At 55.4% G+C, this 27,976-nt stretch overlaps 1 protein-coding gene across 1 annotated transcript in view; it reads right to left on the bottom strand.

Annotated features, from left to right (window-relative positions):
* Positions 1–13,090, bottom strand: part of FGD2 (FYVE, RhoGEF and PH domain containing 2) — a gene marked incomplete at its 5' end in the record, with an annotated part of 28,199 nt that extends 15,109 nt beyond the window's left edge. Inside the window, 9 exons of the mRNA XM_081094435.1 lie at positions 2,873–2,965; positions 3,763–3,909; positions 4,105–4,163; positions 4,859–4,997; positions 5,160–5,316; positions 6,645–6,793; positions 7,449–7,526; positions 9,547–9,757; positions 13,023–13,090. Coding sequence (XP_080950561.1) covers positions 2,873–2,965; positions 3,763–3,909; positions 4,105–4,163; positions 4,859–4,997; positions 5,160–5,316; positions 6,645–6,793; positions 7,449–7,526; positions 9,547–9,757; positions 13,023–13,090 — 1,101 coding nt within the window. The remainder of the gene's footprint in view (positions 1–2,872; positions 2,966–3,762; positions 3,910–4,104; positions 4,164–4,858; positions 4,998–5,159; positions 5,317–6,644; positions 6,794–7,448; positions 7,527–9,546; positions 9,758–13,022) is intronic.
* Positions 13,091–27,976: the final 14,886 nt, after the last annotated feature.

Here is a 27,976-nt window from a genome sequence, read left to right as displayed (position 1 = left end):
ATATGCTAAGGCCACTCAACCACTCACTGTGACATGCACTGACCACCAGGGGGCAGACAATCGACTGGTCAACCAGTCGCTATGATGCACACTGACCACCAGGGAGCAGACCTTCTGACCAGTAAGTTAGCTTGTTACTGGGGTCAGGTGGATCTGGACTGAACGAGATGGGCTAGACATACCCTAGAGTCCTCTTTCTGGCCAACCTCCCCTGTTCCTCCCCGGCCTCAATTGTGCACCAGTGGGGTCCCTCGGCCTGGCCTGCACCCTCTTGCAATCCAGGACCCCTCGAGGGATGTCAAAGACCCAGTTTTGGCTTGATCCCACAGGCCAGGCCAAGGGACCCTACTGGTGCATGAATTTATGCACTGGTCCTCTAGTATTGTAATAACTATATATAGTGTCAGGTGCATACTGAAAATATTGGAAGGAACACTTTGCAGAGTATATGATTGTCTAACCACTATGCTGTACACCTGAAATGAATATAAATACTAAAATAATATTGAATATATTGAAAATTTTTGAAAAAACAAACACACCTGCACATGCTTCTTCCATCCCCAGCCCTCAGGACACACCTGGACTCAGAAGGGATCAGAGAGGAGTGATCAAGAAGGTTCCCCACCATTTCTGCCACTGCGCCTGCAATTCTGCCAAAAGCTTTATCCCTCTGGGTTGAAGCCTTAATAGGAACCAGTGTAGTAAGGCAATTCGGTACAGGGGCTCTGGGCTCTGTTATACCTGAATCTTCAATCCTGGTCTGACCCCAAGCAAGTCACTTAATGTTTCTGGGGCTTGGTTTCCTTATTTTTTTAAAAGACAATTTTTAGAACAGTTTTAAGTTCACAGCAAAATTGAGAGGAAGGTACAGAGAATTCCCATATTGCCCTGCCTCCACACATGCACAGCCTTCCCCATTATCAACCCCCACCCCAGAGAGGAGCATTCATTACCTACCATCAATGAACCTACATGGACACACTTAAGGTTTGTAGTTTACATCAGGGTTCATGCTTGGTGTTGTACATTCTATGGGTTTGGGAAAATGGGTAATGACATGTATCTACCATTATCATATCATACAAAATACTTTCAGTGCCCTAAAAATCCTCTGTGCTCGTCCCTCTCTCCCCCCACCACCTGGCAACTACTGGTCCTTCTACTGTCTCCATCGTTTGCCTTTGCATGTCATATAGTTAGAATCGTGTAGTATTTGCCTTTTCAGGCTGCTTCTTTCACATAGTCAGGCATTAATGTTTCCCCATGTCTTTTCGTGGATTGATAGCTCACTTCTTAACACTGAAAAATATTCCATTGTCTGTATGGATCAGAGTTTACTGCCTTATTTTTTAAAACTATTTTTGACTTAGAAATTATTTTAGAGAGAAGAAGGGAGAGGGCGAGGGGGAGGGAGAGAGACAGACAGACATCAATGTGGGAGAGGAACATCTAACAGCCACCACCCATTCAGGCCCCAACCAGGGATGGAAGCTGAAACGTGGGTATGTGCCCTGACCGGGAATCCAATACACCACTCTTTGGTGCATGGGACAATGCTCAACCGATTGGGCCACATAGGCCAGGGCTACTGCCTTATTCTTTTTTTCTTTTTTTAATATACTTTTATTGATTTCAGAGAGGAAGGGAGAGGGAAAGAGAGAGACCTAGAAACACCAATGATGAGAGAGGATCATTGAGTGGCTGCCTCCTGCATGCCCCCTACTGGGGACCAATCCTGAAACCCTGGGCATGCGCCCTTGACTGGAATCAAACCAGGGACCCTTCAGTCCACAGGCCGCCGCTCTATCTATTGAGCCAAACCAGCCAGGGCGTATCGCCTTATTCTTAAAACTAGAATTAACTACAGATACACTCACACACAGCCAAATGCACACAGTTATTCAACTCATTTGCAGAGACTGACACCTGCAAACAACCTAAAGGCCGCTCAGTAGAGGCCTGGCCGAGCGACTCCCGGCTCACCACGCCCCGGACACTACGCAGCTGAGCAAAAGGAAGACTCACACCTCACGTGCGCCCCGCACATCGGTCTCCAGAACCAGGACTAGTCCAACCAGCAAAGTGCAGAACAGTGTGTGTGGAAGTCAGTTCCACTGTGTATGCGAAACAAAAGGGAGCAATAATGCTTACAGTGCTCGCTCGGACGCAAAGACCCCCCGGCAGGCCCTCCACGAGGCCGAGGCTGCCCCAGGAAGGGACCGAGGGGAGGCCTGGGGATGGGACTTCGCATTGCATGTACTCTTCACATTGCTTGATTTTGGCATGTGTATTATCTATATTCTTAAAGTAATGAAATTATTATTTTAAAAAGATTTTTAAACCCGCAAAGGCCGGGGACAATAAGAGCCCCACCTCACAGGGCTGTGAGGACCTGGGGGGATGGAGCAGGGCCGGCCCACGGTGACTGCCGTCAGCGGGCGCTGTCACCGCCGCTGAGGCCATCTCTGGATGGCGACATGACGGTGTGGCCCCTTGCTACTCAGTGTGGCCTGTGGGCCTGCAGTGTCAGCATCGCCCGGGAGCTGGCTAGAAACGACCCCCCACCCCCCGCCACTGAGTCAGAACCGCACTTTAACAAGACCCCCGGGGACTCATGCACACATGCGAGTTCTGGAAGTGCTGGTGTAGACAGTGGGGAAAGCCAAGTGACACCTGCTGGGGGGGACCCCAAAGGAGGGCTGGGAGTCCCGATGGGCAGCTCTAACCCCAAATTTCCCACATCCTCGTTGGCTTGGGCCCTGCCAGGCCTGGGTTCCTGGACTGAGAACCCGGTGGGCTCCTCCTGCTGACCCCTACACTTGGGCCCACCCTTGGGGTGAAGCCTGACCGTGGCCGGGGCGCCTCTCACCTTCATGCCGGCCACGTCGATGCGGGTCCTCACCTGGAAGTGGGCGCCCACCTGGATGACCCTGGGCACGCAGCAGAGCAGCATGTTGTTGAACTGCAGGAGACACAGCACGGCGTGTGCAGTGGGGGCGGGAGACGGCCGGGGCCCTGCCCCCTGGCCACACTCTGGGCCAGCTCCCAGGATGTCACGCGTGGGGAGGGAGGGGTTGTCTGGCCCCGAATCCAACTAGGCCAGTGATGGCGAACCTTTTGAGCTCGGCGTGTCAGCATTTCGAAAAACCCTCACTTAACTCTGGTGCCGTGTCACATATGGAAATTTTTTGATCTTTGCAACCATAGTAAAACAAAGACTTATATTTTTTATATTTATTTTATATATTTAAATGCCATTTAACAAAAAAAAATCAACCAAAAAAATGAGTTCGAGTGTCACCTCTGACACACGTGTCATAGGTTCGCCATCACTGAAGTAGGATGTCACTGCAGGGCTGCCCTGCCAGGGGGCATCCAGGGGCCACTGCAGAGCCAGAAACCTGGGAGGCCTTTCCCAGGGCTTAGGGGCCAGGAGCTCCCTGCACCCCGCCCACCAGGCAGGAACAGCTTCCAGGGCTCCGATGCCAACCAGGCAGTTCCTCCGAGTAGCTAACCTAAACGCCCTGCTGTGCCGCCTGGAGCACAGATCACACCACGGGCTTCGGAGCCAAAGGGTCTGGGTTCAGACGCCGAGGCTCCCCGGGGCGTGTCTGGGACACCCCGCCCCTGGGAACCCCCAGGCCCGGAGGCCGCTGGGGCCACAGCAGCGGGCGGGTCAGCAGGCTCTTCCCTGCTCCTCCCGCGGGTAGTGCCGAGAGCCTGGGCAGGCCCCGCGGTGTGACCCCCCGCCTCCCCTACCAGGAAAAGGTAGCGCTCCGTGGGGTCCCTGCGGCGGAAGGAGATCTTGAGCACCGGGCCCTCGCGGAGCAGGGCGTTGGAGGGGTCCACGATGTCGTCCTCCAGGCCCAGGCGCTGGTACACTTCCCACAGGTCCTGCAGCCGCTCCTGGGGACGGTGTGCCCTCAGTCACGCGCAGGGCCCACCTCCTTCTGGGACAAGGGGTGAGGGGGCGAGGGGTGAGGGACCAGGGATGGGCGGGTGCAGAGACCTGGGTGGGCTGGGAGGCTGAGAGCCGCAGGAAGGAGGAGGCAGGGCCCCAGGGGCCCCCCTGCCCTCTCCCCTGCGGGCGGGGCTGCTCACCATCTCCTTGATGGCTGCGTTGGAGTGTTGCGCGGCTGAGAAGATCAAGTCGAGGGCTTCTGGGGGGCAGGACAGAACTAGAGTTATCCCCTGAAAATCAGGCTGGAGGCTGAGGCAGGGCCCTGAGCTGGTGGTGGGGGCCACTTCCCTCCAGGCTGGAGAGCTGGGAGCCACCGCAAGACGGAGCTCAGGCCGCCGGCGTCTGTCTCTCCCACTGCTCCCCGGACCCAGGGGAGCTCTGGAAAGGCCTGGCTTCAAAGCCCCGCTCTGCCCCTTTCTGGCTGCGTGCCATGGAGCAAGTCACTTAACCTCTCTGGACCTCAATGTCCTTGCCTGCAAAATATGGCTAGTGGGTCCTGGCCAGTGTGGCTAAGTGGTTAGAGCATCGGCACTCACACCGAAGGGCCGCGGGTTTGATTCTGGGTCAAGGGCATGTACCTGGGTTGCAGGTTCAATCCCCCACCTCGGGTTGGGGCATGTGCAAGAGGCAACCCATCCATGTGTGTCTCTCACATTGACGTTTCTCTCTCTCTCCCCCTCCCTACCTCCCTTCCACTCTCTCTAAAAATCAGTGGGAAAATATCCTCGGGTGAGAGTTAACAACAAAAAGTAGCTAATGGTGTAGATAATGTCTACCAAGTACCCACGGTCCAGGTTGATGGCTGATGCGATTACAACATTTTAGCAGGTGCTCAGTGACTATATGGGAGCAGCGCGGCCTCCCCATCCCCGGGTGCCCCGGGCGTGTCCTCACTCTGGGCATCAGCCCGGTCCGGGGCCTGGGCTGGCAGCTTCTGGACGTACTCCTTGAGCAGCAGCTCGTAGCGTGGGATTCTCTGCACAGGTTCCAGCATGTGGTGCTGCAGGGTCAGGCTGCCCGAGGCCTCCCTGCTCTTGGGGAGGGATAAGGGGAGGAGGAGTGTGGGGTGAGAGCGGGAGGGGCGAGGGAATCGAGGGAAGGCTGAGCCTGGGAGGTGCCCCAGATGGCTGGGGAAACGCAGCCACTGCGCCCAAGGGTGGCATGCAGGCTCTGCCCCGCCCCCACCCAAGCTAACCTGAATGCGAGTGAGAATCTCCTGGAAGCGGGGAGACTTGTCAGTCCAGGTGGCCAGCAGCTCCGCGGCTCGCTCAAAGTTCTTGACATACTCACTGTACATCTTCAGGAAGGGGGCCAGTTTCTGGATCACATCCCCGATGCGGGGGGTGGCTGACCTGCGGGAGGGGCGCCCAGTATGGCCCTCGGCCTGAGGGCCTCCTCTCCCTCCGGGCAGGTAGGTGAGGCCCGGGCCCTGACCCGCCAAAGCAGCCTTCCCACTGCACTTCTGGGTGCAGTCATGGGACGTGTCATCCCACACGTATGTGACGGGGGGCGTGTTCTCTCCCACGGACTGGGCTCCCCCAAAGGCCAGCACCGGCCGGGCCCAGGACAGGTGTTGAGTACCCACTGGGTACTTGTTCCTGTGACAGTAACAAGGGCCACGTGCCAGGCACTGCCCGCCTCCTCTCATACAGTCTCGCAGCCCTGCTTGGAGGAGGACATGGAGACCCAGGGGAAGAACTCGTCCAGGGTCGCCCGTGGAAGGGCCTGAAGGCCATGCAACCCAGGAACTTTAAGAGCAGGGCAGCCCTAGACGGTTTGGCTCACTGGATAGAGCGTTGGCCTGGGGACTGAAAGGTCCCAGGTTCGATTCCGGTCAAAGGCATGTGCCTTGGTTATGGGCACATCCCCAAGAGGGGGTGTGCAGGAGGCAGCTGGTCGATGCTTCTCTCTCATTGATGTTTCTAACTCTCTATCCCTCTCCCTTCCTCTCTGTGAAAAATCAATAAAATATATATATATATTTTTTTAAAAAGCAGAGCAGTCGGGAGCTGGCCCATCTGCGTGTGATTCCCAGCTGCGTCTCTTAGTCTAGCTGCCTCTTGTTCCATCTGAGTTTCGTGGTCAAGTCAACTAGCCTCTCTATAGCTCAGTTTTCCCATCTGGAAAAGTGAAAATGATGGCAGGTGGCCTCGGAGGGTTGACTTTAAAAATACGTATAACGTCAAAAGAATATAACAATGAACTACATATTCATCACTGGATTGAACAATCACTAACATCCTTCTTTGCTGAAGAATCTTAAAGGACATCCCAGACATTGTGGCATTTCTTTGGCAAAATACATAAAGCAAGCAATTTTACCACCAAATACTTGAGTGGTCACTTCTGAAAACAAAGAGGGTTTCTTGCATAACTACGACGCCCCCATCACACAGGGGCTGATCTGAAGATTAAATGAGTGAACAGGTAGAAAGCCCCGGCCGGCCGGGCATGGAGGAAGGTTAGTCCCGCCTCCTAAGTCACCCAGCCTAGTGAGGACCTGGTCCACCCCTTCCCAGGACACACACACCCAGGGCTCCTTCATCCAAGCCCCTCACTGTGCAGACAGTGAGTGCAGAGCAGGAGACCGTCATGGCCACACAGCCAGGGCCCTGGGGCAGCACCCCGACCAGGCCCCGGGGCTGCGGTCGGGGGGCGGGGGGCTCCTGGTGGACCTCACCAGTCATCCAGCCGCTGCTGGAGCTCCGGGAGGAAGAACTGCGCATGGAACTGGTAGATGGAGGAGATGTTGGAGAAGATCAGCCGGACCACGTCCTCGGGAAAGGCCTTGCTGCTCCGGGCCTCCTCCAGCAGCTCCTGGAAGAAGACCTGCAGCCGCCACAGGGTCAGGGGGGCCCACGCAGAGAGGGAGCCCCCGGCCGCCCAGGGGGACACGCACGGCCGCAGGTCCAGCTCCCGCTTACTGAGTGCTCTCACCTCCCTAACCCCCCGCATCCTCCCAACAACCCCAGGCAACACAGGCAGGGAAGACTGTATTCCGGCCACTTTACAGACGGGCAAACCCTGGCCTAGGGACTCGCGGACTTGGCCAAAGGCAGGCGGCTGATGAATGTCAGGAATGGGCCAGTCTGGGCTGTCGGGGTCTTAGACTTTGCCAGCCTAAAGGTGCCTCTGCTGGGGTGCAGTGATTGGAGCCCCTCGCCTTGGGCTCTTTAAGAAAGTGTGAAGGGATGATAGGTGAGGATGTTTGCCTTGGGGTGAGGGTGCTGTGGGGGCCTGGGAGGACTGGCTGGTGTGTACTCGGCACAGGTGAGGCACCAGGCACCAAGGGGGGAGTGGGGAGTGGCGCTGATGGGCTGTCCTGGTTTCTGCCTGCTCCAGCCAGCAGGGTTAGAGGACTCGGGCCTCCTAGAATCAGACTGAGGGGTCTCTCAGCTCTGGTGAGGTGGGTCAGGAGGGAGAGCAAGAGTGAGGTGAGGAGACCAGGTGCTGGGGCTCAGGTGGGGGTGTCCTAGCCACTGGCCTGGTCCAGCAGGTGCAGACGGGCCACGTAGGCCTGCTCGGTCTCCAGCAGCTCCTGGACGATCCTCTTCTCGGGCTCCTGCAGGGGGTGTGGGGGGAGAAGGAGAGGGACAGCTTTGGTCTCCTCTGATGGGCACCTGGGCATTGTCTTTGAAGATGCCCCGGTGAAACGCACCTCCTGGCATGCATGCCCGCCCAGTACTCATGCCCTCAGTGCATCCGGAGGTCTGGTGGCCCTGGCGGAGAGGCCCATGGGGAGGAGAAGCCCTGAGATTCTACGGACAGAGCCAGGGGCCACCGTGCCACGTCCCAGCTGAGCCCAGCCTCTGGCCAGGCACCAGGCTAGAGGGTTGAGCTTTGGGGGCATTCTAGCTCCAGCTACCATCGGCCTGCAGCCACATGAGAGGCCCTGCCATGGACGAAGTTGTGTCCCTCTCAAATTTATATGTTGAAGCCCTAACCCAGTGATGGCGAACCTATGACATGTGTGTCAGAGGTGACACGCGAACTCATGTTTTTGGTTGGTTTTTCTTTGTTCAATGGCATTTAAATATATAAAATAAATACCAAAAATATAAATCTTTGTTTTACTATGGTTGCAAAGATCAAAAAATTTCTATATGTGACACGGCACCAGAGTTAAGTTAGGGTTTTTCAAAATGCTGACACGCCGAGCTCAAAAGGTTCGCCACCACTGGCCTAACCTCTAACATGACTGTTTAGACCTAGGGCCTTTCAGGAGGTAGTTAAGGTGTTTAGAGCTAGGGCCTTTCAGGAGGTAGTTAAGGTGTTTAGAGCTAGGGCCTTTCAGGAGGTAGTTAAGGTGTTTAGAGCTAGGGCCTTTCAGGAGGTAGTTAAGGTGTTTAGAGCTAGGGCCTTTCAGGAGGTAGTTGAGGCGAACTGAAGGCATCAGGGCAGGGCCCTCATCCACTGGTGCTGGATGGGAAGAGGAAGCGGCACAGGAAAGCAGAGAAGAGGCCATGCGAGGACGCGGCAAGAAGACAGCCACCTGCAAGCCCAGGAGAGAGGCCTCACCAGAAACCAGCCCGGCGGCACCTTGACCTTGGACTTCCAGCTCCAGAATTGTGGGGAAATGCGTTTCTGTCCTTTCAGTCACCCAGGCTGTGGTACTGTGTTATGGCAGCCTGGGGTGACTAGGACAAACCCCAGCGAGACCAATAGAAGATCCACCCAGTAGTGCTCCAGGCAACCCACAGGATTGTTATAAGGAAGAATAAACTCTTCGGCAACGGCGTGTTGGGTGGTGTGTTATGTGGCGATTAATAACCAGACGTACTGTTGTGATCATCACCTCCGTTTGCAAGGGGGGAAACTAAAGGGCGGGGAGGTTAGGAGGACTTGCCCCAGGTCGCACAGGTAGCAAGCAGAAGAGCGGGGAGTGAGCCCGGGCAGTCTGGCCCCAGGGCCAAGCACCTTGCAGCCTCGCCTTTGAACTGCACAGACAGGACCCTGAAACCCAGAGCAAGGAGGTGACCTTCCCGGATCAGTCCAAGGACAGGAATTAGCACTGACCTCTGCTTCTAGATGGGACTGTTGCCTCCTTCAGTGGGTAAACTGAGGCCCCACTGGGAAGGGTACCTGGTTTACAAGATGGAGACTGTTCCTTGGACAAGCCCCTTAAGCCAGTGGTTCTCAACCTGTGGGTCGCGACCCCTTTGGCGGTCGAACGCCCCTTTCACAGGGGTCGCCTAAGACCATCCTGCATATCAGATATTTACATGACGATTCATAACAGTAGCAACATGACAGTGATGAAGTAGCAACGAAAATAATCTTATGGTTGGGGGTCACCACAACATGAGGAACTGTATTAAAGGGTCGCGGCATTAGGAAGGTTGAGAACCACTTAGGCTTAAGCTGTCTGAGCTTGTCTGTCCTGGCCTGACAGACGCCCGCACAGAGGGGTACGTGAAATTCCCAGCAGCGGGGTACACGCTGGACACTTAATCAAAAGCCTTTAACTGGGAGGGGCTCGCTTCCAGCTGGGGAAGTGCTGGCGCTGGCTGGGAGAGACTGTGCGGGGCGGGCGTCAGTGGAGGGGACCCCAGCTCCCCACTTCTACCCCAGCCCCCAGGCACCTGTGTCCCTGGCTCGGGGCAGCTGCTGAGCTGGCAAGATTTCCTCCAGGCCCCACTGGACAGCTTGTTCTTCAGGGAGCTCAGGTACCTCCTGCTGACCGTCCTGGGCCCGGGCTCCAGGGCCTCCCCGGCGCTGGGCTTCTCCCCCGGCCCCTCGGGTGAGGGAGACCTGCACCCGGCATGGTGGGCCCCGGGCGCTGCCCCTGGCGCCCTGCGGAGAGAGCACACCTGAGGGTACCTGTCTGTAGAGCAGGGGGGGGAGGGACAGCACCTGCGGGCAGTAGGTGGGCAGTAGGGGTGGGTGATGCAAATCACAGGGGTGCGGTGGCCCCCGGGGGCCTGGCCCTCAGGAGGAGTCGCTAAGTAAACATCCACTTCCCTCCCAGCTCTCTCGGAGGGAACTCCAGTCTTCAGAATGAGTCAGCGTGAACTGCGGACTTCCCGGTTTAACACGCAGCCAGGAGGCCTCTCCCCGCTGTGCAGGGAGACGCTGGGAGCTGACACAGCGATCCTGCAACCACGCGCGCAGACCTAAGTTAGAAGTCAGTGCTGGGGGTGTCCAGATGGGGATGTGAGAGGACCCTTCAGACCAAATCTGCACACAGACCTAGACAACAATCCCACACGTGAAACAACTTCCTCCAAAAAGCCCTGAGCATCAGCCGCTGACACCTGGCCTCCTTCGCGTTAGGGCCAGGGGCCGGCAAACTCATTAGTCAGCAGAGCCAAATATCAACAGCACAGCGACTGAAACTTCTTTTGAGAGCCAAATTTTTTAAACTTAAACTATAGAGGTAGGTACATTGTTATTAACTTAATTAGGGTACTCCTAAGGCTTAGGAAGAGCCACACTCAAGGGGCCAAAGAGCCGCGTGTGGCTGGCGAGCCACAGTTTGCCGACCACTGCATTAGGCGAACGAGGGAAGGCCCACACTTAACAGGCAGGAGGGACGGGACACGATCTCGCCACAGAACCCACTCCCGGCGCCGCCCACAGTCTGGAGGAGTCAAACTAGAGCTGCTCCCCAAGGAGCGAAGATCTGAACCCCACATCCTGCCCTCCCAACATTTAAGACCTGTACCTGGGAACAGCACCCCCTGCACAGGAACCCCGCCTGCACACAGAGGTTTGAGTGCCCCAACCCTCTGCTGCCAATCACCCTCCCTGTGCACCTCCCCTGTGCCTCCAGCGGGGGACGTGGAGAAGGCCGGTCTGAGCAGCTTCCCTGGGCTCCCAGCGATGGGGTTTGGAGGGCAGCGTGGTCACCCTGCCTACCGGGTCTGCAGGCCATTAAACTCTTTAGGGAACAGAGGCCACCTCCCTGTATATCCAGCTGCCTTTGCTGTGGGAAGGCTTGCGATGACAGCACAGACAGGCATCCTAGGAGGAAGACAGGCTGGGCAGTGGACACCAGCCAGGTATGAAATCTCCAACGTTCTCGGAGAAAGCGTTCCATTACCCCCTTTCCAGCTAAGAGGCAGAGGGGATCATCTCTCAGCGAGGGGGTGGCAGAGGTGGGATTCCGATCAGGCGGGCTGGCTCCTGAGCCTTCCTCCCAACTGCCCCTCCCCACCTGAGTCGAGGAGAAATAGGTCCAGAGAGGACCGACCCAACTCACACAGCTGGTTCGTAGCAGAGAGGGGATCGGGCCCGTCCCCAGTCACACAGCTGGTTCGTAGCAGAGAGGGGATCGGGACCGGCCTCCGACGGCCCCCCACGGGCTCCTCCACTGCTCGGTGCCCAGTGCCCGGTTCCCCAGGCCGCGGGGCTGCAGCTCATGGAAGCAGCCTGGCCTCGGGCTTTCTGTTCCACATGTGGCTCCAGCTTCTGCATTTCTCTCCGAGCGCCCCAGGCCAGCTGGTTTCCTCTTCACCCCTCAGTTTCAGATCAGCTAACACGCTGGAGACCTCACCAGAAAGCCCGGGCCCAGGTAGCGGGCATGGAGGCACCTGCCTCACACAGTAAGGGTGATGTTCACCCTCCTACAGGGCCTCCTCTGACCGAATTCTGGTCTGAGGCCTGCCTCCTCCTGCTAGGGGTGTTGCTGGGCAGAACACACGTGCTGAAGGTCTCCACTGGGCGTGCCTGGGGCACTGGGTGGGACGATGCCCTCTCCCCACACCCAAGGGGCTGGTGGGCCCAGCAGGTGGCTGCAGAGCTGTCCTCGGTGCTGAAATGTGTGGCAAAGGACCCTGGCAGAGGCAGGGCCAGTCACCGGCTCTGGGAGTGGAGCTGTCCTCTGGGGCCCCGTCTGTGCCCCTCTGCCAGGCAGGCCAGGAGGCTCTGTGTGCTCAGTGCCCTCCTGGGATATCTACTGTCCCAGAGCCTAGCATCGAAGACAAAAGTCTCTGGGCAGGAGTCATTCTTTAGCCCCCACGTCTGCTGGCTCCTGGGGGTGCTGGGCTGTGCCACCCACAGCCCCTCAGGGCAGAGGCACCATCCTCGCAGCTGCCGGCAATGGCCCCGGCCCCGGAAGAGAGCTGCCTCACCCAAGGTCAAGTCCACACCAGTGATTAGTCCCCCTTGCCTCAGCGGGAACAGCCTGAGAGGCACCCAGTTCCGCACTCCCTGGGACGGGCCGGGCCTCTGCCCCACACATGTCCCCAGAGATCCCCTGAAGGAAACCTCCACCTCAGAGTCTATCTCCCGAGGACTCAGCATGACAGTCCCTAGCACAGACCCTGACATGCCTGCAGCGTGGGTTAATGTCACGCACACACACACAGGCAAACATACACAGGCACACACACACATGCACACACCTACACGTGCACCACCCCTGCCAGGGCCGCTGATGACCTCCACACACGTGACTTGGCCCTTTCCCCTTCAGACGGAAGCCCCTGCACTGCCCTTTGCCCATGAACTTAAAGCCTCCTCACCTCTCTGTGCCTTTATTTTCTCATCTGTAGATAGAAATAGAGCCTCCCCTGCTAGGCTGTTAGATGAGTAATGAGGTAAAAAAACACTTAGCACCCTGCAGGTGAGCCGACCCTACACCCCAGTCGTGCGATACAATCCCAGCTTTTCCTACCGCCCCGCCCCACCCGGACAAGTCAGTGCATTCACGCTCGGTGTCGACGTGTCCTGGTTTGAGTGACAGATTGTATGGTTTTCCCAGTCAGGAGGGGTAAGTGCATGGTCAGTATTAGCTCTAATTCTGCGGGAGGGGCTGTGGGTGGGGGTTGAAGGTCATCTCTCTCATCATTACACACATCGGGACTCTCCCCAACACACTGACACACTCTCCTCGCTGCCCAGCTCCTGGCTGCCCCAACAACACTCTCCTAGGCCCCGAGGAACCCATGACCAAGTGGCCCACTGCCCAGTCAGGAGGGGTGTCCCGGACAGGCCCAGAGAGAGGCCTGCTCACTGAGGGCCCCGGGGGCCCTGGTCCTGCTCCCCAGCCTGGAGGGCCTGTACTGCCCAGGGGCCCAGCGTGGGCATGGTGACCCTCCCCCCCACCACCCCATACCTGCTGTTCTCAAATACAGTCACCAGATCGGACACAGATGCCAGCTTCTCCTTACTCGCCCCCTCCATCCTGCAGGCCTCCAGGGTCCCCTGAGGCAGAGAGAGGCCTCCAGCCCGCACCCTCACCACCCCACCTGGGGTCACAGGTGGGCTAAGGCATCAGGCATCTGCTCCTGTCTCTCCCAAGAGCTCAGCAGGCCTGCTCCCGGCTTCAGAGTGAAGAAGGAGGAAGTGGTCCCAGAGCCACAGCCCTGAAGGGGAAAGGCTGGTGCTCCCCGCAGGGGGAGGAGTTTGCTCGGGCCCACCCCTCCCTCATGGGGGCTGAACTTTTGCTCCCATGGACCCCCAGTTCCAGAAGCCACACAACAGGGGGGCAACGGCCAGGAGTAGTTTCTGGGGCTGTGGCCTTGGCTGGACTCTTGGTCAGAGCATCTCTAGTCAACCACACTTTCTCTGTTACAGGGCTCAGTGGATTCTACTTGGTCCTCAACAACTTCTCTGCATCTGACCCTGTTCACTGCTGTGAAAACAGCTTACAAAATTTTAAAAATAGCCCGGCTGGCGTGGCTCAGTGGTTAAGCATCGACCTATTAACCAGGAGGTCACGGTTCAATTCCCAGTCAGGCCACATGCCCGGGTTGCGGGCTCGATCCCCAGTAGGGGGTGTGCAGGAGGTGGCCAATCAATGATTCTCATCATTGATGTTTCTATCTCGCTCTCCCTCTTCCTTCCTCTCTGAAATCAATAAAAATATATTAAAAATTAGTTACAAGCCTGTGAAGGGCCGGCAGGAGGAGTATGGGGTGGCTCCTCCCACTGGGGCTCTCATTTTAATGCCCAAGGGAGGGTGCCTTCCTCCCTGAAACTGCCGATGATAAGAATAGCGAACACACTCTTTGTAGTGTTACAAGTATTTTCTCATTTCATTCCATAGCAGCTTGTGAAGTGGGTCCTATTACTGACCTCATTTTACCACTCCATTTCTTTGTTGTTGTTAATCCTCACCTGAGGATATTTTTCCATTGATTTGAGTGATAGATTATATGGTTATCCCAGGAGAGAGTAGAAGGGAGGGGGAGAGCGAGAGAGAACCAGCTTCCTGCACGGACCCCAACCAGGGCCAGGGATTGAGCCTGCAACTGAAGTACGTGCCCTTGACCAGAATCGAACCCAGGACCCTCCAGCCCGTGGGCTGACGCTCTATCCACTGAGCCAAACAGAAGAAAAAAATGAGGATCAGAGAGGTTAAGTAAGTTGCTCCAAGTCACCCAGTAAGAACACAAAAGAAGTCATGTTTCCAAAGCCACGGTGAACGCCCCCCAGTTCCGGCGGAGAGTTGGTTGGGAGCCTGGCTGAGCTCTGACTGCCCCACCCAGTGCTTCCCAGATCCCAGTGCGCCAGGGCGGCCCTGCCCGAAGTCTCCTCGGCCGCCTGGGCTCCCAGCCCTTCCAGAGCCACACTGCCTCCGCTCCTCGTTCTAGCCTCACAGGCCTTCCGGGCCTTCCCCCTGGGTTCTGGCCGCTGGGCCTGAGCCAGGCCCTCCGTTGAGACTGGTCTTTGTCCTGCAGTGCAGGGCCTTGGCACCGAGTGCCTGGCAGTGCTTCAGGCTCCAGCGCCTGTGAACCGGGCTCTCACGCCTCAGCCTCTCTCAGAGCTTCGCCTCAGCGATTTCTGCCAGCAGGTGCCTGGCTCCTCCCCCAACCCTAAACTTCACTAACCTCCTCCCTTTTGCTTTTACTTTTTATGCACCCCATGAGCCTGTAACCCAGGCCCAGCAGCCCCCGGCTCATGGTCAGTCCTGCTCCACGTGCAGCCACATTCATTGCCCACCCACCACCCTTAAAAGCAAATCCCAGACATCAGATGATTTCGCCCCTAAACATTTCCTGGCCACCTGGAAGAAGGACATACACACTCACTCACACTCACACTCACAGGATGGTGATGTATTCTATATATGCATGCAGACGCATGTCTTATACGTGTTACATACAGTCCACCCTGAACAATGCGGGCTTGGCGGCACGGTCCACTGACACACAGATATTTTCAATTGGCCCTCGCAGATCAACCCTGCATCATGATGCAGAGGGCCGCTTAAATCGCACTCGGACTTTTGATGGCATTGTGTGTGTATATAGGAGACCATATCCCCATTATCACCCCTAGGAGGCGTTTAGCAATCCTTCCTCAATGTAATCAACTACTCGCCAACATTCACAGAGACAGTTCTTCATCAACGCCACCTGCCGTGGCCTGAAATGTGTCCCCCAAGTTCACATATTTAAGTCCTGACCCCCGATGTGGCTGGGTTTGGAAACAGGGCTTTTGGGAGTTAGTTCAGGTTAAATGAGGTCAAAAGAGTGGGGCTCAAATCTGATCGGACTGGTGGCCTTGTAAGAAGAGGAAGCGATCTCTCTCACCCCTACCCCCCCCCACCCCAGCCCCTGGCCCCCTGCCCAGGAAAGGCCACGTGAGGACAGGTGGCCGAGGACAAGCAGGAAGAGACCCCTCCCCCGGAATCGAGCCCGGCAGACCTTGAACTGGACGTCACACCTCCAGCACTGTGAGAAATAAGTGCTGCTGTCTTTAAGCTTCCCCGTCCGCCGTATTTTGTTATGGCAGCCTGCGCAGAGTAACTCATCATCATTTAAAAAAAATCAGGATCCATGCCCTAACCCAGTGGTTCTCAACCTTCCTAATGCTGTGAGCCTTTAATACAGTTCCTCATGTTCTGGTGACCCCCAACCATAAAATTATTTTTGTTGCTACTTCATAGCTGTAATTTTGCTACTGTTATGAATCATAATGTAAATATCTGATATGCAGGATGTATTTTCATGATTACAAATTGAACATAATTAAAGCATAGTGATTAATCACAAAAACAATATGTAATTATATATGTGTTTTCTGATGGTCTTAGGCGATCCCTGTGAAAAGGTCATTTGACCCCCAAAGGGGTCGTGACCCACAGGTTGAGAACCGCTGCCCTAACCGGTTTGTCTCAGTGGATAGCGCATCGGCCTGCGGACTCAAGGGCCCCAGGTTTGAATCCGGTCAAGGACATGTACCTATTGCGGGCATATACCCAGTAGGGAGTGTGCAGGAGGCAGCTGATCAATGTTTCTAACTCTCTATCCCTCTCCCTTCCTCTCAGTAAAAAAAATCAATAAAATATATATATTTTTTAAAAATCAGGACCCAAATAAGGCCCCCCTGGCACAGCGAGCTGTCCCGCCTGCTAGCTGTCCTGTCATCCACGGGCTCCGTTCCCTGCACAGTGCAGCTCAGAGGACCCTGGGTGCTGGCCCGACAGGCCCCTCAGACAGCGCGATGCCAGTGCCGGTCCCTGATTTCCTGTTCGTGATGGTTAGATTGAGGGCCTTGACCAGACTCATACTCAAATGCCACTTCTTCCTGGACGCCTCCCAGGGCTTGGGGAGGCCTCCTTCCTGGGTGCTCCTCTCCCCTCGCCTGCAGTGCCCGGTTCCTCTTCCGCCTCCAGCAGACTGCACCCTGACTCCCTGCAGGCAGGGCCAGAGCACACGGACTCACGGCTGGTGCCCAGCCCAGCCCAGTGGTCCGCACACAGTAGGGCCTCGGAAGGCATGTGGGTGGAATGGACAGATGTGCCACCTGAGCCCAGAGCTGATTGCATACTTAGCATCCAGTGCTGGGCTTCCAGAGTAGGGTCTGGGCCTAAACAGCAGGACCTGCCCCTCACTGGGAGGCAGGGGAGCGGGTAGAGGTCCCTGCAGGAGACGACCTAATTGAATATAACATGGGCACCGTCAAAGCCGCATCTGCCCAGGAAGGAGGGCCAAGATGCCCACGTCCCCAAACAACCTTCCAGGGCTCTGCCCCCCGCCCACCCCCACCTCCCTGCCCTTGGCCCCTCACAATTTGGCAGCCTTTCTGCCTCATGTGTGTCTCATCTGCAGGCATCACCCAAGGCTCAGCCCCAGCCCCTGGTCTCCCTCACACACACCCAGCGCCACCCAATTCAGAATCTAGCCCAGGTTCCTGTCCTGCCCCAGCCTGACTATCCCAACACCTTCAGGACATCGCCCGGGACAGGTCCCACCTTCACTTCCATCTCACACGCGGCCTCTCAAACCAGCCCACGGTCCCAGGAAAGCTTCCCAAGATCCCAGTCTGGCTCTGACCCACCCTCCCAGCCATTCCTTCCTCACCCCGCCCCTGGGGCTGGGTGGTGACCTTCAGTGGTGGCTCTGTGCCGTGTCAGCTGAGCTAAGCTGAACCACAGTTCCTGACTCGGCCTTCCCACAAGTTGGCTGACACATTGATCTTTAGAGAGAGAGTGGAAGGGAGGTTGGCAGGGGAGAGAGAGAAACGTTGATATGAGAGAGACATATCACACGCAGGGATCGACCCGGCACCTAGGGATGTGTCCTTGCCCGGGAATCGAACCCACGACCCTTCAGTCTGGGGCGCTGATGCTCTGACCACTGAGAAAACCAACCAGGACATCAGCAGCATCAATTCTTTAAGGAGCTTCCCCGCTGTAAAGTCAAATCCCACTTTCTGTCTCCCTCTGGCTGCTCTGTCCCTCCCGTCGAATCTGACCTATAGGCCTTGCACAGTAACTGAACGTCCCTTTCCCCGTCTGTGAAATGGGGGTGATCGCAGTGCCAGCCTCCTGCAGTGCTGACGATCCGATGAGTAATGACGTCTGTAAGGACTTCGAGTGAGGCGCTCAGTGAACGTTGGCTACAAACATTCCCATTCCCGTCAGAGGACCTTTCCTCCCTGCGCCGTGACCGATCCGTTCTTTACACGGTCAGCAGCCCAGTCATTTCCCCAGGGGGCCTTCTTGATATCTACCACTGAATGCCTTTCCTTCCTCAGACCTGGTGTTCCCTTTTGCTTGTTTTTTTTTTTTTTTTTTTTTAATGTTTTTATTGATTTTAGAGAGACAGGAAAGAAGCCCCAGGTGGTTTGACTCAGTGGATAGAGCACCGGCCTGTGGACCAAAGGGTCCCAGGTTCAAGTCCAGTCAAGGGCACATAACCTTGGTTGCAGGCTCCTCCCCAGCCCAGACCCTGGTTGGGGTTGGTACAGGAGGCAACAAATCGATGTGTTTCTCTCACATCGATGTTTCTATCTGTCTTTCCCTCTCTCTTCCACTCTCCCTAAAAATCAATGGAAAAAAGGGTGAGGATTAACAAAAAAAGAGAGGGAGAGAGAGAAACATTGATATGAGAAACATCAATTGGCTGCTTCCTGCACGCCCCCTACTGGGGATTGAGCACTCAATCCGAAAGCCGGCCATGTGCCCTGACCTGGCATCGCGCCAGCCACTTTTGGGTGCATGGGACAATGCTCAACTAACTAAGCCCACAGGCCAGGGTCTCTCTGCTTACTTCCATCTCTTCCACCCCGTTCACTAAGTGGTAAATTCAGTTGACAAGTATTCTTGGACACCTACTATGCGTCAGCACTGTGGTTATGGATTAATCTCAGTCCCCTGCCCCTTAGGTCACAGTGTAATGAGGTCTGTTAACCACTAAAATTCGATGTGGGAAAAGCTTTGCACAGGGAGTTGTCTGCTCCCAAAGAAGGGGCACCAAAGTCTCCTGAGAACAGAGGAAGGCTTCCTAGCAGAAGCTACACGCAGGGTGAAGGCTGTTAACTCTCCAGGTGGGCAAGGAGAGAAAAGGCATTCAAAACAGAAGGAACAGCATGTGCGAAGGGCGTGGCCTGGAGAGACCAGGGTGAGACCAGGAAGGAGGGCAGGCATTCAGCACCCCGGGAGTCCAGGGGCTGGGGAACGCGGGACAGGGCTTTGTCTGCTGAGTTGAGGTGCTTGCGAGCTAAGGGGAGTGGGTACAGAGTTTTAAGCAGAGGAGCCCCTGACTCAGTGGGCGCGAACACATGACCCTCTGAGTGGGAGCAGTGTCTGCGTTTCAGGGCTGTTTGGGTCATTGGCATGAATAGCCTCCTGCTTTCTCTCCTCTTCTCTGCTTTCAAGGCCCAAGGACTGAAGAGCTCTGTTCCCTGTAGCTCAGTTCTCCAGGGGTGGAGACAGAGGGAGGGGGGAGGCCCCAGCACAAACCAGCACAAACCACAGGGCTGGGAGCTCACGTGGCTGGCTGGCTGGTGAGAAAGCCCTGCCCTGGGAGGCAAAGAGGGCTCTGTGTGCAGACGGGGTCACCCAGAGGCCTCTGAACGTGAGCCTTGGGGCAGCAGTGGGCATTGGGGCTGCCAGGGAGGAAATGCGAGTGTGTGGTGTGTGTGTGCACGTGTGTGGGGGAGTGCATGTGTGTGTGGTGTGTGCATGTGTGTGTGGTGTGTGCATGTGTGTGTGGTGTATTTACTATGTACGTATATGGGGGTGTGATGTGTGTATATGTGGTGTGTGTATGTGTGGGGGGGTGGTATTTGTGTATGTGGTATGTGTGGTGTGTGTATAGCATATATATGCATGCGGGATGTGTGTAGCATGCATGTATGTGTATGCCTGATATGTGTTGTATGTGTGTGGTGTGTGATATATTTACTATGTACGTATATGGGGGTGTGATGTGTGTGGTATATGTGGTCTATTTGTGGTGTGCATATGTGATGTATACAGGGGTGGGCAAAATTAGGTTTATAGTTATAATACACGTAAATAATATAATAATTAATAAATAATACAAGAATAAACTCTGTTTTGCATACTCACAACTGTAAACCTACTTTTGCCAACTCCTGCATGTATGTGTGAGGTATGTATGTGTATGTGGGATATGTATGTGCACGGTATATATGTGGCATATATGTGTGGTGACGTGGTATGCATGTATATGTGTGCTATGTGTGGTGCGTGATGTGTGTGTGGTACATGTGATGTGTATGTGCATATATGTGCTGTGGGTGTGCTGTGTATGTGTGGACTGTACGTGGGGGGGGGTGATGCATGTGTGTGTGTGTGTGTGCACATGCAGGGAATGTCCAAAGGTTCACAAGGATGTAACTTTTTCAAGGGAGAGTGAGGACTCCGCAGAGGAGCATTTATCCCCCATAAGCCAAGGCCAGAGGGGACAGGCTGGCTGGGCATGTCCCCTAGGCTCCCCGTGTCCCCAACCCCCCTGCCTGCCTAGTCCCAGCCTCAGCCAAGCACCTGCTGAGAGCTTAATGGCCTGTGACACACAGGCCTGTGAGCAGGGGTGGCATGGATCAGGGAAGATGCAGGCAGCCCACTGAAACCTGCTCCTGCGGCTGGCATAGCCTTTGCTGCCCCCTCCATGCCCTCCGCACAGCCTCCCTTCCCCCTCAGCTCCTACTGCCCCTGGCCTTCAGGAGGCCCGGGCAGGGGCTATGTGGGCAGCCACGTGGTGAGCAGAGGCCACACCAGAGTGCCAATGGCAGCCATGGCCTTTGTCACCAGCCCCTGGCTTGGAGGGAGGAAGCCGATGGAAGCTCGCTTCCCTCACTGAGGAGCCGGCCTGCCCCCTCCCCAAACAACCAGTACTTCCTCCCCTGGGTCCACTCGGGGCTGTGGTCTGGGAGGGCTGGGGCTGCCCTTTGGGAGGTCTGGGTCCAGCCCGCAGGCTTCCTCCTTCCTGCCCTTCACCTTTTCCAGGACGCTTCCCACACTCGGGCGCCTGCGGGCCCCTCCCCTTGCTGGTCTGGGTGCTCCTAAGCTGTATGTCAGTCTGAGGCTGCAATTACTCAGAGCCAGTCTGTTCCAAGAGGGACTGGGGAGGCCAAATCCAACCTCCCTCACGCAGGAGCCCAGCCTGGGGCTGGCCGCCCCGGCAGCCGGTCCCCTCAAAGGTGCAAAGACAGCGGAAAGACAAGGCAGCAAGTGTGTCAGTCCTGACGTGGGTGGCCGGAGGACGTCAGTGAAGCTGTAAACAGCTCTGTGTGAACGATCTAGTTTCACAGCTGGCATTCTCGGGGACTGAGCGAGGCTCGTGCCAGGCCCTAAAGCCCGCCCGCTATTCCGGAAGGACTCAAGGTCGCCTGAGGCCAGGCCCACAGCAGGTGGGGCGGAGGGAGTTGTCCTGGGAAACGGGACTGAAGAGGGGGGCCTACCATCAGGGCTGGACTGACAAACAGCCAATGAGCAAGAGGCAGGAGCTGTGCCCCCGGGGCGGGGAGGGGGCAGAGGGAAGGATGTGTTTCTGGGGAGGAGAGAGGGACCCCACAGAGCCAGAGCCAGGATCTGGACAGGAAGGCGCCAGAGGGAGGCAGCAAAGCAAGGCCGGAGCCCAGGAATGGTGCCAGGCTGTGCCAGAGGAGGCGTCCAGAGCTGAGCAAGCGGCCAGTGTACAGGGCCTCCCCCCCAGGTCAGGCTCCTTTGATCTCCAAACAGCCGTGGCCTTTCTCCAGGGCCGCGGGGTCCCCCACAGCAGCGCAGCCTGAAGACCTTCGACAGGTTTTCAAACGGAGAAAGAGAACCCACCGTGCGGCTGAGACAGCTGCCCTGCCGGCGACCCTCCTGCCCTGACCGCCTTCCCAGTCTGAGCCACACAAGGGCAGGAGTCACTCTGCACCTTCCCTGAGCTCTTGCACACACTTCCCGGAGAGCTGTTATCTAGCCAGCCGCTCAGACGCCACTAAAATCCACTCTCCCGTCACAGAGCTGCACGCTTCCTTCCTTCCTGCCCCCAGGTTTCTCCCTTCCTCCCTTCTGTCAACAAGCAGCCCTGTGCTCAGAACCGGGGAAATGTGACAACCCCTGCCTGCCTGGGGACTTGGTGTTAGGCCGCCCGAGGAGAGGCCAGAGTGGTGAGGGAGTACAAATTTGTTCGATCATCCGCACACCAGGCTCCAGCACCCAGTGATGGAGTTGGCGGCTTTTAAAGAACTTTTGGTGGACTTTTTTTCTGGGCGGACACTTCTTTATGCACACCCCGAGGAGAGAGAATGGAATGTGGTCACCACAAATGAAATGTGGTCTCAGCAAAGTGAATGTCCCTAGCGAAGTAGCCTGAAAAGCCAGTTCCCAGGGGAGAGGTATCAGTTCAATTGCTTGATCAAACCTGACACTTAGGCCTTACGAGACCCTGAGAGGTAGGGCCCTGGCTTGTTTGCCTCTGTGTCCCCAGGTGTGGTGTCCCCAGGTGTTAGCACAGTGCCTGCCACACAGCCTGCCCTCCACAATCTTTCGTGAGTAGGGAGCAGGACTTTCTGTGCACGGAGGGATGGGCTGTGGGAAGATGTAGCATTTTCTTTCCTCCGTCGTCTGCCCTCTCTGATTTGGCTTTGGTGTCTCCCACCCTCACTGTCCACCCTAACCAGGTTCCAGCAAGGCCCAGCCCTGACCCTCCCGCCTCCCCCAGGGCCCTTGGGACTCAGTGTGAGTGAGCACCCTCCCTCCTCCCTCACCATCCCCCACGGGGCAAATCAGAGAGATTTGCTGGCTAAATGGCCACTCAGCTAGCTTCAGTTTTCACCCATTTTAAAAAATATATACATTTTATTGATTTTTTACAGAGAGGAAGGGAGAAGGATATAGACTTAGGAACACCGATGAGAGAAACATCGATCAGCTGCCTCCTGCACACTCCCTACTGGGGATGTGCCCGCAACCAACGTACATGCCCTTGACCGGAATTGAACCTGGGACCCTTGAGTCCGCAGGCTGACGCTCTATCCACTGAGCCAAACCGGTTAGGGCAGTTTTCACCCATTTTTTAAAATATTTTTTAAATTGATTTTAGAGAGAGAGGAAGGGAGAGGGAGAGAGAGAACCATTGATGTGAGAGGGAAACATCAATTGTTTGCCTCCCGTACACAACCCAACTAGGGATCAAACCTGAAGCCTGATGGGGAATTGAACCAGTGACCTTTCCGTGCCACACTAGCCGGAGCTCCCCGACTTTTTGAAGGCCACCTTCCTGTGGTCTAAATTAGGGATATATCTGGTTTATGTCTCATTAGGAGTCATAGCCAATGGCCTCAAGGCCCAACTTCCCTGGTCTCATTTTCACCAGTTGCCCTTCACTTACTCTGCTCTGGACACGTGGCCTCCTCGCTGCCCTCCGATCTACCAGACCAACTTCCACTCAGGGCCTTTGCACATAGCTCTCCGCTCCCTTAGTTCAGAGGCTATTACTGCCTGGGTGGAGGTGGTCCCACACCAGCAAGAAACGGTTGGACTGTACCAATGAAGAGCTACCGACAAAGAAGGGAATGATGGGAGGCTGGGAAAATATTCAAAGCCATCCATGGAGGAAATGCTCAAACCCTGGATACTGTTGCATTACTAACAGCCAGCAGATATTGAGCAGGTGGTTCTGTCACTCTATCACATTCCTTATCCCCAGTCTCATTGCACACCCGGGGAAACTGAGGCTCAGAGAGCCACTGGGGCTGCACAGCTGGGAGCAGCAATCCCAGGACTCAGCAAGGCCCCTTCGACTCCAGATAGCGTGTTTCCTCCACCAGGTAGGCTGTTTCCAGATCCGTCAGCGACTGTGGAGCACCCAAGCGGGGCGTGGCCTGCAGAGTGTCATCTCAGGGGCAAGTGATGGGCTTTTAGAGAGGTGCTTCTCCACCGGACGTATGAAGAAATGGAGGAGGAAGATCTGGGTGAGGCTGGCAGCAGACTGCCCTGTGGCTCACCAGAGCTTGGTGCCCACACTGCGTGTGCATCAGTAGATGTGGGCCAACAGCTGCGGAAAGCTTGCTTTCTTCACAGACGGTGCATCCAGAAGGCCTTTGTGGCATCAATAATCTCGAAGCGACTGGCCCACCTGGCAGCAGCCCCTGGAGGCCCAGAGTCATCATCCTGGACACTGTCCATCTTCTTTCACCTCCATTTGAGAGAGTGAGGTGTCAGACTAAGGCAGATCTGGATCTGAATCTTATTAGCTCTGCCTCTTATTAGCTGTGCGATCCTGGGCAAGTTACGTAACTTCTTTGGGTCTCTGTTTCTTCACCTGTGGAATGAAGATGAACCTCATAGCCCACCTGGTCTATATAAAAGGCAAAGCAACCCTCCAACTGGTAGCTATGACATGCAATGGCCACCAGGGGGCAGATGCTCCAACCAGTAGCTATGATGTACACTGACCACCAGGGGGCAGATGCTCAATGCAGGAGCTGCCAAGCTGTGGTGAACCGTCCACTGGCAATCCGGGACCCCTCGGGGGATGTGGGAGAGCCAGTTTCACCTGATTCCCCGCAGGCCAGGTGGAGGGACCCCACCTGCGCGAGGCACCCCACTCACTCCACAGATGCCCTTGGAGCCACAGCGCCGCCCCAGGTGCAGCTGGCCGGAGGGGTTGGCTCCAGGACCTGTCTGGCCCTGTCTCACCCAGTCCCACCCCAGCAGCCACCTTCTAATTAATTTCCTTTCAATGTGCACAAATCTGTGCACCGGGTCACTAGTATTGAAATAATCGCTGGAGTTAATATAGGTAAAGCCAGTAGCAACCTTGTCTGGGAGGACCTGGGCACCTGCGCAGACAGGCCTCCCTGCACCTAGCAGAAGACTCCCTGAATATAGGACAGCTGGTTGAATTTAGCTCTTAAAACTGCGCAGTAGAATCCTACATGCTTTGGGGAAGGGTGGGGAGCCGTGGGGGCAGGGGTGCCAGAACCTAAAATTGGTTCCTTTGGCAGCTTGGTCTCCGGGTGGGGTTGATGTCTGGGTATGGGACCCTAGGGGTCCAGACAGAAGGAAGGCCCGTGCTCCCTGCCCCTGCCCAGACCAACAGGTGAACAGTGCAGCCAGAATGTTCTCACCCAGAACTAGTAAACTGGGGGCCTACATCCAGGCTTTCCACCAGGGTAAAGTCTCCTGACACCTGCTGTGCCTCATCTGTCCCCAGATGAGGCCTGAACTCTCACGCTGACCTTGACATCAGCTCAAGTTCACTCCCGACCTGATTAGTTTGATGTCCGTTTACCTGCAATAGTGGGTACTTACTATTTTGTATTCTCTCTTTTTAAAAAAATATTTTATTGATTTTTTTACAAAGAGGAAGGGAGAGGGATAGAGAGTTTGAAACATCGATGAGAGAGAAACATCGATCAGCTGCCTCCTGCACACTCCCTGCTGGTACATGCCCTTGACCGGAATTGAACCCAGGACCCTTCAGTCCGCAGGCCAACGCTCTATCCACTGAGCCAAACCGGGTAGGGCTGTATTCTCTTTTCATTCGTTTCCCACGGGGTTCCAGGGACGGTGGCTTATATCCTTGGCAATAATGTCTACAAGAGTCGTAGTTCTTGTTCATTTCCTGCTGCTGTTGGATCCTAATTTGGGGCATATAGGGCTCGCTAAAGTTCTCATTCTGTACGTGGTGTTACCACAAATTTTATCTTTGTTAAAATTATTTTTGCTTTTTCATACATTTTCTTGGAAAACAGTGGGTTCCTGCCATGTGCCAGGCGCTGTGCCAACCATAAACAGGACAGTCCCTGCGCTCTAACGGGGGAGACTGACACAGCAGAAGCCACAGCACAGTGTGGCAGGCACTCTGTGGTGGTGACTACGGACAACGGGACCGTGGGGCGGGCGGGGCACCAACTGGCCCGCAGACCGCTGCGCACACACGGCCAGCTGCTCCGCGAGTGAGGTCTCAGCAGGCTTCTCTCCGTTCAGCCATTGCAGGGAGCGCGCGTCCATCTCCAGCCCACCTGTTGGCTTCCTTTTCAAATGTACCTGTTCTTTGTTCAGTGTCTTTTTCTAATACTTTCTATTCTTTATCTTTTTTATTATTATTTGAAATCTACATTTTCTCCCTTAACGTTTCTTTCAGATGCTCTCTATGTGAAGTTCCCAAGAGTCGTAAGCTTCCTATTTTGGCCATGCACTGTCACGATGGGATGTGTTTTTGAGTGGTTTGTAATTTTTTGGTTGTGAACTTTTTTCTCTCTTGGTGTTCCTGTGAGCCCTGGGTCGTGGAACCATAGCCATAGTACAGTTATCTATTTGCTTCTGGTCGGTTTCCTAGGTGTCTAACTGCTTGAACCGACCTATTTTTACTTTAATGCCTTTGCTTAGGGAAATTATTCAATCACTTAAAAAGAATTTACTGAACATTAACTGCAAGCATATCCCCGTATTTGGTGCTGTGGAAGATACAAAATGATGCAAGGCAATACTCTGTGGCTGCCTTACATGGAACGGTCTGAAAGGACCAAATACACACAAAAAGTTAGGTAGCCATGTAAGGCAGAGTCAATGGCAGGGCTAACAGGGTGGACCCACGTCAAGGTCAGAAGGAAAAACAGACAGCTGGGGACAATGGGGAGGAAAAGCGAGAGGAGAAAAGGTTTGTGCGAGGAAGTTACAGAAATCTGACTTGTGGGCGGAGAGTTAGCGGGCCGCTGCAATGTTAGCTGAGGCTGTGGGTGAACTTCACTTTAGGGTCCCTGTAGGGGAAAAGCCTCAATCAGGCAAAAGGAGGTCATTTAAAATGCTCCTGGGGTGGGAGGTAGGTTTAATGAAAGTTGTGTTTGAAGGAGAAAACACAGTAACCTGAAAGGGCTAGGAGGCTTATTATTATTATTATTATTATTATTATTATTATTAAGAGGCTGCCTCCCACACGAAAGCCAACTGGGCGTGTGCCGACTGGGAATCAAACCCAAGACCCTTTGGTGCCAGTGAGGACGCTCCAACCAACTGAGCCACAGTGGCCAGGATGGGCTAGGAGGCTTTGCAGTGATTCAGACCAGAACAAAACTGGGTTAGGGAAGCCAGCGCCGGGAAGAAAGGAAGGGAGGTAGGCTAGCAAGATCGGGATGCGGAAGGTGTTACAGACTCCAAAGCAGCGGTTCTCAACCTGTGGGTCGCGACCCCTTTGGGGGTCGAACGACCCTTTCATAGGGGTCGCCTAAGACCATCGGAAAACACATTTATAATTACATATTGTTTTTGTGATTCATCACTATGCTTTCATTATGTTCAATGTGTGACAATGAAAATACATCCTGCATATCAGATATTTACATCACGATTCATCACAGTAGCAACATGACAGTGATGAAGTAGCAACGACAATAATTTTATGGTTGGGGGTCACCACAACATGAGGAACTGTACTAAAGGGTGGCGGCATGAGGAAGGTTGAGAACCACAGCTCCAAAGGTTTCCTTAAACCAGCGGTCGCCAGCCTTTCAGACCTCAGGGACCACCGGTTGGCGACCACTGCTGGAGTATGTGTCAGGGTGGCTTTTTAATTAAGGGAGCTGGGAAGGGCAGACTGCTAGAAGGCGGGACTAAACGGTCAGAAGGCGGACGTCTGCCCTAAAGAACTTGCTCACAGTGGACACAGGATAAGGACAGGCACAGGGCAGGCCCCCCGCTGCTTTCCTGCAGCCTCTGAGCCACCCGATCCCTCCCGTTTCATCAGAAGCCTTTCTGAGCACCTTCCAGAGCAGCAGGCGGCTCCGGGCGTCCGTGCAGGGGCCGGCACTTGCGGTAATAAACACAGTAGGTCCTCGACTTACTCGATCACAAGGCTAACGGATATGAACAGGAGGTCAGTTCCTGTGCATCTCATCGACGTCACAACAAAGAGAAATGAAATTGAGTATGTTAGTAGAGGACCAGCTACGCCTTCGTCTACGGGTGTTGTGAGGGTTATACTGGAGTTAACATGGTGCAAAGCACCTTAAAATGTGTCTGGCACAAAGCAGGTGCGATTTTAGGGCCAGTTCTTACTTCGTTTTTATTAACTGAAGGCACAGGGCCTGCGAGTGCTCACACTGAGCGCCGGATGGAAACCCCCGGATCTAGGGAGGGAGACGGGCCAGGAACTTTAAGAGCAAAACACATTTTCCAACCGTGGGCCTCCAGGGAGGTTCGCGAAGGCTCAAGTGCAAAGGAGGCTGCGGGCGACTGGGTCGGTTCTGGTGGGGGAGGCAACCGGGAGGGCGGTCTGAGCCCGCAGAGCTGTAGCCCGGCAGCCGGAGGCCTCGCAGGCCGTTCCGTCCAGGATCCCGGCCGCAGAGCGGCGGACACAGACCTGCAGGGAAAACTCC

The sequence above is a fragment of the Myotis nattereri genome (genome assembly GCF_964212035.1).
Source record: "Myotis nattereri genome assembly, chromosome: 6".
Lineage (NCBI taxonomy): Eukaryota > Metazoa > Chordata > Mammalia > Chiroptera > Vespertilionidae > Myotis > Myotis nattereri.
This window is presented reverse-complemented; position numbering and strand designations above follow the sequence as displayed.